Raw genomic sequence first — 12959 nt, 5'->3', positions numbered from 1 at the left:
TTAACAACAATAGAAAATTAAGCACAAAAGGAATTACTAATGTAAAAAAAGTGGTTTTATTTATACATGTTTATATATAAACATGTATAAACACGCATGCACAAAGTCCAAAGCAAGTACAAACTCCAAAACACATTTCTAGCGTTAACTGAACTTCCTTAACAGAGCTACCTAGATCACTTAAATTACATAATTGAAAGCATATGTGTATTGTTTGTGTATTTATACACAAGCACTCATATATATTAAAATAATTTAAAAGAAAAGTTAATTTACCTGTTACTACCACACACCAAATCCGGTTGTTGGTACTTGCTGGCTTGTATAGCCACTAGGTAACAAAAGCTCAACACTGCCCCTAGCATCCTGGAGCACTTCTGTCATCTTTTGTACGTGCTTTGGAATTTTTACGTGTTTTGGAGTTTTTATGTGTTTTGGAGTTTGTACGTGTTTTGTCTACATACGTTTGCCACCGTAAATATACTTTTATTTATTCACTCCACATAAAATGTAATAAATAAATCATATAATACTAAAACCAACTATTCACATTTCAACTTTTAACTATTTAAATTTTCAGTGAAACAACACAAAACACTGCAAACCACAACACAATTAAATATAAATTAAAATATGAAAACAAAAAGAAGATGCATATTCTCTGTCATATGGACCTGCATGAATAAACTTTCTGAATCCTTTAACATCCACAACTGAAAATAGTTGTGGATGATTACTATACCTTTCTAATGTGACGTCATTGTCCCTGGCTCTCTTTCTCTCTCTCTTTCCCTCCCGCTCTGTTCCTGTGCTACTGCGAGTGTAACTCTACCGACCCTCCCCCCTCATCCCAGCGTAAAGCACAAGGCTCGCGTGCGGAGTGAAGCGGAAAAAAGTGCGAGGGAGAGGGTGAGAGAAAGGGAAAAAAAGATCCGCTCTAAGAGCCATTTCGTTGGCGACCGACACATCACTACTACAAAAGGCTCTTGGCGAGATGGTGGGTATGGCTACATCAAAAATGAAAGCGCAGCTATGCACATTTGAAACCATTTTAAGACACTCACTTGCCAAACACTGCCCACTGGTGGTGAAAGTTTTATTTACTTCTTGCCTAGGGTAATTACAAAATACACCTTTAAATGTTAAGTCAGTAAGAAAATCATAACAATACAGCCATATAGCATGCATCAGGACATGCAAAACTGCACAGACAAATGAGAGAAAGGATGAAAGAGGCCAAGTTGCACTGACGGACAATTAATCTGTCTGGTAACCAATCAACACACACAATCTGATCAATAACAAGTTAAAACAAATGCTTTATGTGCACATGTGAACATATTTTGGCGCAAATGGAAATCAAAACTTTGTGTTTTTCCCCTTCCACCCAAAAAATAAAAATAAATAATGAGAAATATTTTTTCAGATGAAAAGACTACAAATAGACAGATATGCATGTGTAAAATCAATTGTCACAGGCATCAAGAATATGTGCTTCCACCGAATAGTTCTCCATCTCTTCACGTTAATCTAACGAACTGCTCTGCAACTCCTAAAAACTCATATACAGAAAAATTAAGCCAAACCAAAGATCAGAGTGAGACTTCCTATTTGTTTGTTCCTCTTTGGTTGAAGTTCCTGATGCCCTCTCCGGTCCGCCCCCATCTTTAAAACGTCCACAGCGCCAAACTTTGGGCTCCCCAACGGGAAAATGACGAGCAGCGAAGAGGATCCGCAGTGGAGGAAAGTGCATTCCGTTACAGGAGTGATACCTCGGTCCAGGCATGGACACCGTGCAGTCGCAATCCGGGAGCTCATCGTCGTTTTCGGTGGTGGAAACGAAGGGATAGCGGAGGATCTCCATGTTTACAACACTGGTGAGCTACCGTTAGCATTCACGCTAACTAGCAGGTTAGCGGCTAATGTTTTTAGCATGCTCGAGAGGGAAACGACCCCTTAAGCTAACGAGCCCTCCACCACGGGCTTTTGTATACTGTATATGTGTTACATATATCTTTATAAAACAACCGCAAAATTATAAAATTGCGTGTACGATATTATTTGGTTGGGTTCTTTTTCATGTTTGTAAACTATCCACTTACTTGACCAGGAGAGTTTTATAGTTCCGAAATGTAGTGAACTGTAAAGTGAATTTGAGCAAGAGCCAAAAAAAAGTAAGAACGTCACATCCTTTGTTTAAATATATGAAGTTCTTTTGTTACTTAAGGTGCAGTTTGGGTTATGTATGTAAAAATATATTTAACGTGAATGCGTGAATTGTCTCCAGGCCAGCTTTGGCCAGTGCATTAAACATTATTAAGACTTGTATAATACATTGGCTAACAGCTACCCTTTTTCCCAGTCTCAAAGCAGTGGTTTCTACCTGCGGTTAGGGGTGACATCCCTCCTGGCTGTGCAGCCCATGGCTTTGTTTGTGAAGGTACTCGAATACTGGTCTTTGGTGGAATGGTTGAGTTTGGAAAATACACCAACAGCCTCTATGAACTCCAGGTAACACTGTCTCTTTTTTCCACTGCAGCTTCTTCTAACTGTGCTGCTGTTATGGGGAAGATGTTAAAAGATATTTTTTGTTTCTCAGGCGAGTCGCTGGCTGTGGAAGAAGCTGAAACCAAGGGCACCCAGAAATGGCTCACTGCCGTGCCCTCGGATCGGACACAGCTTCACTCTTGTGGGTAATAAATGCTACCTGTTTGGAGGGCTGGCCAATGATAGTGAGGATCCCAATGGCAACGTGCCAAGGTACTGTGCAGACACATCTTTACTCTCAAGAATGGTGTAAAAACCTGTAAGTGCTCTGTGGTTTATTGGGTTTTTCCCATTTTAGGTATTTGGGAGACTTGTATGAATTGGAGCTCCAGTCAGTTTCAGGGGCCAGAGGCTGGAACATTCCAGACACAAAGGGCCGTGGTCCCTCTGCACGGGAGTCCCATACATCAGTTGCCTACACTGGCCTTGGTTCCCCGAAGCTCTACATCTTTGGAGGGATGCAAGGAAGTCGGCTAGATGACCTCTGGCAGCTTGATCTTGGTAGGAGTGATCTTGGTTTTATATATCATAGTGACTAGCTGCAGAAAGAAAGCTTTATTTTGATGTTCACTTGGATTAAAATTTAAATTGCACTAGTGATACTTATGCTTGTGATTGTTGCCAATTGTCATTCTCTCATCCTGCCCAATAAATTGCAAGCCAAAAAAGAACAATAGTATAACAACAACAAAAAGAAACAACCTAAATGCAAGTGTGGAGTCGATGGAAGACCAGAGTAGTGGAGGATTTGGGACAGAAGGATAGCAGCAAGAGTGTAACAGGATTAGAAATGAGTATATCATAGGGACAGCTCAGGTTAAATGGTTTGGAGGCAACGCTAGGCAGCAGTGAGATAGTTTGCATATTTACAGAGGAGGGATCGTGGCTGTATCGTACAAAGAATCATGAAGATTGCAGCTGCCAGGCAGGAGGAAAAGAGGAAGACCACAGAATGCGATTCATGGATGTAGTGGAGAAGGACATGCACAGGGTTGGTGTGATAGAGGAGGATTCTAGGTATAGTGTGAGATGGAGGCAATCCCTAAACAGACCAGCCAGAAAAAGAAGGACAAAAAAAGGGTTTAAGCATGAATTTTTAATAAAACTGCCTTAATGATTAATGTGAGAGTAAGTTTGGTTGATATTAACTCTACACAGGATTTGCAGTGTGTGTGTGTATATCTATCTATCTATCTATCTATCTATCTATCTATCTATCTATCTATCTATCTATCTATCTATCTATCTATCTAAAATTCATGTGTTTGTATATTTGTGCAACATGGCAGTAAGTATAAAATGAAAACTGTAATGGTGAAAATACCTTTGGTTGTGCCAGAAGTTGGTGAAGTTACATATGATCAAAATTGTCAGTGTTCAGTCTTCCTCCAAAGTTGCCAACCCTGAGAAAATAAACCAGCGTTATGAATTTAAACCTTTGTTTGCATTGCTCCTCAGTTAGGTGTCAGCTGTGTCATTCCCTGCAGGCTTCATTTTGTTATTTTGACCTTTTAAGCTAATTTGGCAATCATTCATCACAGAAAGGTAACGTTATATAACTTTGCTCAGCCATGTCTCTAACACATGTGAGTCCACTGAGATTCCTCATAATTAGAAAACGGTCATCCCCAATTAGATGTGAGATTTTCTTTTTTAATGTGCATAAGCATATTAAGTTCAAGGGTTGATGAATTAACTGAAATAACATAAGAAATTATTTCTGGAAAAACTCAAATTGCTAAATAGAAAATCATCAGAATGCAAGAAGTGACATGTTTAACACCCTGATTTTTCTCTTTGATGTTTTAAGCCCTGTTTGCATGTCTCCATTTCTAATTGGTAATGAGGAACAGGAGTTTGGAATATTTAAACACACCTATATCTTTTCTTTGTCGTCGTTAGACACAATGGTTTGGTCAATACCGGAAACAAAAGGTTCCACACCATTTCCCAGAAGTCTTCATTCGGCCAGTGTCATCGGAAACAAGTAAGCTTCTTATGTATTAACACCAGAGAGTTTTTTGTGTTCCTCTCTGGCAACAAAAAGCTACTTTATATTAGGGCTGCCACAATTAGTCGACTAATCACGCTTACGTCGACGATTTATTTAATAGTAGACGCGTCCTTTAAAGCTTTGTAAGATCCCGAAAGACACAGGAATAAGCATTAGGGTTTAAGAGTGTAATAACGGGCTGAAACAGAAGGTGGCAGCACTGCATGTACAAGGATGCCAGCTGCCGTTAAACCCCAAAGAAGAAGCAGCGGTGTCCAGCATCGTTGCTGTGTCCAAATTCAGGGACAGCATCCTTCGGAAGCCGCATTTGTAGGCCTATTACGTTACAGCGACACGACGAAGGCTATCCAAATTCGAAGACTCCGACAGATGTGTCCTTCAGTTTTATATTACTCTTATTACTCTTTCTGGGTCACAAAATAAACTTTTAACATATTTTCAGGCGAGAATGTAGCTGTGTAAACTTCAAATATCTGCTCAGTTTATCAAGACATCACATATTTGCAAAAGTGCTCTGACGTTTTCGAGAGACGTCTGTTACCCACTAGCTCGACAGCTAGCCGGGGTTCAGGGCTCACTAGAGCCGGCGAGAGCAGCGGTCTTTCGCTACTCGGGTTAAACACGATATATAAGTCACTTAGATAGTTTAAAAATGTTATTGTTTGGCTTTTTTCTGTGTTTTATTTGTTCCTTAGTAAATCAGTTTGGCTGAGATTAAAGTTATAGTTTTCACAAACTGAATAATCAGTTTTCTATTTATTTAGAAAACTGAATAAACAGAAGTGTGAGATGGTCGAGAATTTACTCCAATGTCCTGTTGTATTTTAGATAGCAAGGAGCAGATGGCTGAGTTTATTAAACTCCACTGAGACCATCTGCAAATTTCATTAAAAATTTAATAAACTATCATCTTGTCTTTATTTTTAGTTAGCACATATTCAAGCTGTAAACTAATGATAGTTATATAAGAGCAGATGCATGCTGTTAAAATAAGCTGTACGCTTTACCTCCAATAGATGCATGATGTGATTAGTCGACTGATCACAAAAATAATCAAAATAATCGTTTGTGGCAGCCCTACTTTATACTCTGCCATGTGGCTAAATCTGATAATGCAGCTTAACTTTATAAATGATTATCTACGTTGATAAAACATCATATTTCAGTTCGTCCTGAGCATAATGCTGCCAAACGTATTCACCCATCCAAGTCATTGAGTTCAGGTGTTTCAGGCTCTTCCATGGCCACAGGTGGATCAAATAAAGCTCCTAGGCATTCAGACTGCTTCTACAAACATTTGTGAAAGAATTAGTTGCTCTCAGGAGCTCGGTGAATTCCAGTGTGGTACCGTGATAGGATGGCAGCTGTGCAACAAGTCTAGTCATGAAATTTCTTCACTAATAAATATTCCACAGTCAGCTGTTAGTGGTATTATAACAATGTGAAAGCCACTGGGGATGACAGCAACTCCAACATACATGAAGTGGTAGGCGATGTAAAATTACAAAGCAGGGTCATCTGCTGTTGATGCACATAATGTGCAGAGGTCACCAACTTTTGGCAGATTCAGTTGCTCCAGACCTCCAAACTTAGTTTGGCCTTGAGCTAATTGGTCAAGAACAGTGCATAGAGAGCTGTAATGGGTTTTCATGGATGAGCAGCTGCATCCAAGTCTTACATCACCCAATGTTTGTGTGTTATTGTTTTATAGTTCTTGTGTATATATGAAACCAGAATGTCCTTCGACATAGTCTGGTGTGTTCTGTCTGCAGGATGTATGTTTTTGGCGGCTGGATTCCTGCTCCAGAGTCAGAGACGCACATTGCTTTAGGAACTGAATGGATCTGCACTAATTCCCTGAGCGTTCTCAACTTAGGTGAGTTCTTCTCATTATAACCCCTTAAAATAACTTATGAGTGGTTTTGTAAATGAGATCTGTAGCCTGTGAGCCTTTTTTGTTTGTTTGTTTAATCTCATCCATGGAATTCCTACAATCCTTCATGGAGGCCAGCAAGCTCACTGTTACCTGGTTTTCCTATCACAGACACTATGACTTGGCAGAACCTTGGCCCAGAGCAGCACGATGATGATATAGAGTACCAGCTGCAGAGCCAGGGACCACAGACCGATGATCCATATGCCTGCAGGCCAAGAGCCAGGGCTGGCCACTGCGCCGCTAGTGTTGGCTCCAGGCTTTACGTTTGGAGCGGTCGTGATGGATACCGCAAGAGCTGGAACTACCAAGTGTGCTGCAAGGACCTGTGGTACCTGGAAACAGGTGAGAAACGGGGGAGCGAGTTAGGGCAATGGGGTCGGTGCTGGGGGGGCAAAAAGCACAAATCTGTTTAAAAATCCTTTGGTCTCAGATCGACCAGCGACCCCAGAGGCAGTGCTGCTCATCAAATCTACTGTCAGCATGCTCCATGTGGCATGGCGCCCCCTGGCTGCGGCAGACTGCTATATCCTCCAGATCCAGCCTGCAAGTTCCCCCAGGACTACAGTGAGTGGTCCCAAACCAGCGGATCCAACAGGAATAGATGGTCAGAATGGAAAGGAAAAACAATCTGCTGGTAAGGAAAGCACAGCCTTCAGTGACTTCATCAGTTTATATTAAAATCTTTATTGGATTTAGATGGAAACGTTTCTGTGTAGAGCTAATGGTCACTGCAAACAGAATACAGAATACAGCAAAAAGGGAACAATTTCAATGCTTTCAGACTCATAAAATACACTATTGACACTATCAGTCTTTCTTTACTTTCTTTGTAAAATGGTTTGATCCCATCATTGTCAAAATGAAGAAACCGCAAACCGAGAAGAGAAAGGAGCAGCACAGGTAAGAGTCTTTCTTATATCAATAATAAAGGCTGGGCAATATGGGGGAAGAACAGTGATCAATGTCAATCAAATCACTTCTTGTGGGCGTTGTGCTGTCAGTGGGAGAAACATTTCATCGTCCAAGTGACTTAAGTCTTTGAAGAAGTCACTTTTTTCCCCTTTGTTTTCTCTCTTGTTATTGTTCCTGATTTAATCGTGTACAAAGCTTCAGTCGCCCAAATATCATGTGTGCTATTGCCGGCTGCCAGTCCTACACGGTGCTTCAGTTTAAAATTATGTGGCTATAGCTCAGATCCAGCCACATCATTAGTTCAGTTCAGTACTAATCTTATTAGCTTTTTGGGTTATCTGTCAAAATGTGAATGGAATGAGCTCTACTGGCTTTATCTTAACACTGAGGAAAAGTTACTTCACAATAACTGTATTTATCATTTTATCACCCAGAACTATCTATAAATAAGATTTAATACACAAACACTAACATACAGCCACACTAACACGCCAGCAGTCCAGACGTAGTGCTTAAATTTTCTCCCTGATGTTTTTTTTCTTTCTCAGGGTGCTTTGCTGCAGCAGGATGCTTCAGCAAAATCTTCAAATGGCTCAGCAGACAGTCAAGCACAGGGTGGGAGGATCGATGGGAGAGACTTGAAAGAGGACTCTAACCTAAAACTCTGCAGTAAGTCTCTTATCAGGTGGTTCTTGCTTAAATGCTGTTTTATACAGTTCATTTCAGTTTTGTTTATACGACCTCAAATCACCACAACAGTCACCAAGCCACTTTTATATTGTAAGATAAAGACTACAGTAATACAGAAATAACCCCCAACAATCAGATGTCCTCCTATAAGCAAGCGATTTACAACAGTGGGAAGGAAAAACTCCCTTTTAATAGGAAGAAGCCTCCAGCTGACGCAAGGTCAGGGAGGGGAAGCTATCTGCTGTTACCAATGTGTGTTTAAGAATTTAAGCTCCTGCACAGTAATAGTCAGATATGTTTGCAGAAACATGGCTGCACAAATAAACTCTTACTCCAGTTTATGACTTCTAATCTTAGACTCAACTTGAAAATAATACAAAAGCAATGCATTCTTTGACGTGGCTAGAGTAGCTTTGTACGAGTCACAGTTCAAATTATCCTTATTTATCATATACTCTGCCTTGGTGCAGGCACAGCACTGTTTATGACAGAATGTAAATGCTTCAAAATTTGCAGGCCACATCAGATTGTGTTACTGAACCGGATGTGACCTATAATGTAATTTAATTTTTCTCCAAAGCAGGATTTTGTTATTATGACATTTTTAGATTGTTTTTGTTTCTGTGTGTTCTGTTTGTAGCTGCTGGGCAGGAGACTGCAGCAGCAGATCTCAGCAGCTCAGCTCAGCTCCAGTCAGGTAATGGTGGCTCTTACGCTCTAACATCAGTGATATTTGACTGGTGAGGATTTTAAAACGTGTTGATTGTTTTACCTTTTTACAGGCAAAAAGCCGGTTTCTGCAGACAAGACAGCAGATTTTTATACCCACACAGATCAGGTCGGATTTTCTTCTGATAGTGAATTTTTAACTCTGCCTCTCAGCTTGGTTCATACTAACACCACAAACCATCACCTACAGGTTCGGCAGAATCCAGACAACGCTGTGTGGTTTGATGTCGGCGTGTTCAAAGCACTATTCTCTGAGGTCAGCCACTACTACCTACCTGCTGATGGTGACCAGGTGACATCTGCCATCAACAGTCGGGCAACGAACACTAAAGAGGTAAAAACCAGAAGTGAATGGTGTTTATGAAGAAACCACCTATGGATTACATCTTACCCTCACATGCTCGCTCTCTCCTTCAGAAGAAGCTGCCAGGGCCTCAGGACTACCAGGGCAGAGAGAAGCAGGAGCTGGCTACCGGTCAGACATACAGGTTCAGAGTTGCAGGCATCAACTACTTTGGCCAGGGAGATTTCAGCCCAGTGAGCGAGTTCAAAACCTGCCAGCCTGGCTTCCCTGGAGCACCCTCTGCTGTTAAGATTACCAAGGTGACACACAGTATCAAGAAATATTGATGCAAAGATCAGGAAAACTGGAAAATGTATTTGATGTGCTTTTCGGTATCGTTTGCATGTAGGCCACTGATTCAGTCCACATCACTTGGGAGGCTCCTTCATCTCCATCGGGCCGGATCCTGGAGTATTCCATGTACATGGCAGTGAGGAAGAGCCGCTCATCCACTTCGGATCGGCCGGGTCAGATGGCGTTCATCCGGATATACCGTGGCACCAAGACCTCCTGCTCGGTCAGTTCCAGCCACCTGGACAACGCGCACATCGACAGCTCTGCCTCCAACCGACCAGCAGTCGTCTTCCGGATCGCTGCAAAGAATGAGCAAGGCTACGGCCCAGCCACGCAGATCCGCTGGATTCAAGGTGGAGCAGCTTCCGATATTATTTATTTAAACTTCCTCTCACATTAAAATGATGGATGTATCAACCTCCTCTTTCTGTGTTTTATAGATCCCAGTACACTGCGAACATCACTATCCAAAGCTGACAGCAGTGCTGAGGCTGACAACGACGCTGCTGACAGGTGATCAGAGTTTTTAACTTTTCTGCTTTGTTTATTTTTCAAAGTGGACACTTGTAATTGGTTCTTTATTTTCTTTCTTCTTGCAGCTCCAGCTGAAAATGTTTTAGGGAAAGGACTTTTCACTTAAGATGCTGGCAAATCTATTTCCCAATAGTTTTGTTAATTTATTTTTAATCTATTTAATTTTTACTTTGTAAATAGATTTACATTTTCACAGGCTGTTTGGCCACTGTTCTGTTTTAGTTAAAGTGTTTTGTTAAGTAATTATTATAGTATTATAAGATGTAGAAAACACTGCAAGTATTGTTTGAAATGCATTCTGGAAGACGTGAAGACGCCTCAGTGTTTACTGAACAAGCCACTGACGGGCTATGAGAAGGAAACACGAGTGGTCCTTTTACAGGCCCCACCGGTCCCACGGGGTTATGAAATATCAGCAATGTTACTCATGTTTTTGTGTCTTACTCAGCCACATGTTACTGCAAACTTGTTTCCGTTATACGTATATATATAATTTCAGTTTGATTTTTCTTTGTCTTTACATTTATCTCACTGTAATGTATGTGTAATACATCACAGTGCTTTTATTAGCATGTTCAAAAGCCATGTACTCTTAACCTATTTCTGACATAATTTCATTTCAATATACTCATAGCCACAGAAAACAGTCATGTACTGGGTGAAAGGTATTACAGCTTTGCCATCTTCTCCATCGTGTTACCGTCTTTACCAGGTGCAGTAAAGATGCCACACTTTTTACCCGTTTCATTTTCCTCTTATAAAAGACTCTCACTCATCCATATATAGTTTCATCAGTTAGCCACTGGAATTTACACTGAGTAAATTGTTGTTTTTATAATTCGGATTATATCAATCTGCACCTGTTTTCTTGAAGATTTATAAATATAAATGTCATGATAGTATCAGCAAACATCAGCCTGTAATTGTGCTATTGAGGACACTCGCAGCTTTGCATGGACCTCAATAATGTACAGACCACAGGCAGTTATTACAGAGGCTGGGTGAAATACTGTTGCAATATAATGGAAAACAAAAAAAGGGGTGAATTTACATTTTTCACTTTTAAAGCAGTGACCAGAGAGTGCACAAAGTTTCTAATGACAATCATTAGTGGCACTGTATAGGATTTAAAAGAAAGGTGCTCAAGATACGACTACCTGCTGGATGCTGGTGTAACACCTGTGTGTGGGCCGGTGGAGATATGCTTCAGCATCTTTGGTCGGTTTGTTGCTCTGGATCAGCAGCAGCTTCTTCTGGTATCTAATTGCAGATGTGTGCAAGCTGCTCAGGTCTCAGAGGTGATGAAGTCTAATGTGTGTATAACTAATCAATGTGACCTGCAATAATAATAATAAAAAAAACATCCATCCATCCATTCATCAGTTTTCTTCCACTTATCTGGGGCCGGGTCACTCGGGTAGCAGCCCAAGCAAAGAAGCCCAGACTTCCCTCTCCCCAGCCACCACCTCCAGCTTGTTTGGGGGAACACCAAGGCGTTCCCAGGCCAGCCGAGAGATATAATCTCTCCAGGGTGTCCTGGATCTGCCCTGGGGTCTCCTCCCTGTGGGACATGCCCAGAAAACCTTGCCCAGGAGGCGCCCATCCTTGTCAGATGCCCGAACCACCTCAACTGACTCCTTTCGATGAGGAGGAGCAGCGGCTCTACTCTGAGCCCCTCCCGAATAGCTGAACTTCTCACCCTATCTCTAAGGGCGAGGCCAGCCACCCTTTTCCGCCGCTTGTATTCGCAATCTCGTTCTTTCTGTCACTACCCACAGCTCGTGACCATAGGTGAGGGTACGGGCGTAGAAAGAAATATGTTGTTCTCAAATATATATTTAGCATTTCAGTTAAAATATGAAGAGTCGCTGCAACATATTTTGTTGAATGTGGTAAATGTGTGTGAAACAGCTGTGGTAATGTATGGGTTAGTATGAACTATAATGTGGAAATACCAGACTATATATGAAGGTTTGATACAGTAGCAAATATAATTATTACTGTAACAGATATAGCACATGCTTACAGGATGAACACTTTTTAGTAAAAATCTCAGTAATTTTCCGCCCTACAACCTGTTTATTTGCTCATTAAAAATGATCTAATCAATAATAAGACAGCAGGCATGTAGACGTGAACGAGATGACCTGCCGCAGTTTAAACTGAGCATCAGAATGGGAGAAAATGGATGATTTATTTGACTCCGGGCATGTCATGGTTGTTGGTGCTAGATGAGCTGGTGCAGCTTCCTTTTCCCTGAAAAGTAAACTTCATTCAGATTGACTGTCCCTCAAAAACAAAATTACACCAAAAAAGTCAATATTAAACACTGAGATCACAGGCTGATCCGGCTCGTTTCATGTGGCTCGGGAGAGGTTCTTAATTTATTTCATGTCTAGGGAATGTGAAGGCCAGTCATCAGCGTCCGTGCCTTCCTCATTTATGAGTTGCCTTCACACTCTGACCACATGAATGACCTTCACAAGGAACCAGAAGTAAGCCTCATAGTAAGGTCTGAAGGGTTCAATAACAGGAGTCAGTACTGTTGGTCTGTGTGGTGCTCCTTGGATAACCATTGCCAAACTATCACTAACTTACTGCCAAACCAGCAATACTGGAAGATGTTATCCAGGTAGCACAACATCTCTCTTGTTCTTTCCACATTTTTTCCACATCTGTCACGTACTCAGTGTAAACCTGCTCTTATCTGAAAAAGAATGAGGTGCCAATGGTGGACCTACCATTTCTGGTGTTCCCCATAGAACAGCACCATGTAGACTGATTGGTGTTCAATGAACACAGGTCCTTTCAGGCCCTCATGTCATGCTCATGGAGACTTCTTGACCATATGTTTAGAAAAATGCACATGAGCACCCTGATAGAGGTTATCTTGTGGGGCTCTTGCAGTGCTCCTCCCGTTCTTCCTAAATCAGTGGAGCAGATGCCAGTCCTACTGATAG

At 41.3% G+C, this 12959-nt stretch overlaps 1 protein-coding gene across 2 annotated transcripts; it reads left to right on the top strand.

Moving 5' to 3' along the window:
• Window positions 1-975: 975 nt before the first annotated feature.
• hcfc2 (host cell factor C2) lies at window positions 976-11370 on the top strand. Of its 2 annotated transcripts, XM_086269517.1 has the most exons (18): window positions 976-997; window positions 1636-1877; window positions 2363-2511; window positions 2600-2760; window positions 2846-3048; window positions 4450-4534; window positions 6334-6437; window positions 6606-6839; window positions 6928-7131; window positions 7363-7397; window positions 7958-8078; window positions 8740-8796; window positions 8882-8937; window positions 9019-9162; window positions 9249-9431; window positions 9521-9818; window positions 9906-9978; window positions 10065-11370. In XM_086269517.1, the coding sequence occupies exons 2-18, from the start codon at window positions 1712-1714 to the stop codon at window positions 10072-10074; spliced, it is 2283 nt and encodes a 760-aa protein (XP_086125643.1). In that variant the 5' UTR covers window positions 976-997; window positions 1636-1711; the 3' UTR covers window positions 10075-11370. The 2 variants fall into 2 exon arrangements, with proteins under 2 accessions (XP_086125643.1, XP_086125642.1); XM_086269516.1 differs by lacking the exon at window positions 976-997 and having other exon boundaries at window positions 1573-1877; window positions 9246-9431.
• The last annotated feature ends 1589 nt before the right edge of the window (window positions 11371-12959 follow it).

Source organism: Aulonocara sp. 'chitande type north' Nkhata Bay, linkage group LG17 (assembly GCF_057382095.1).
Source record: "Aulonocara sp. 'chitande type north' Nkhata Bay isolate Kocher_YH1m ecotype deep benthic linkage group LG17, A_spYH_male_GT1.1, whole genome shotgun sequence".
Taxonomy (NCBI): domain Eukaryota; kingdom Metazoa; phylum Chordata; class Actinopteri; order Cichliformes; family Cichlidae; genus Aulonocara; species Aulonocara sp. 'chitande type north' Nkhata Bay.
This window is presented reverse-complemented; position numbering and strand designations above follow the sequence as displayed.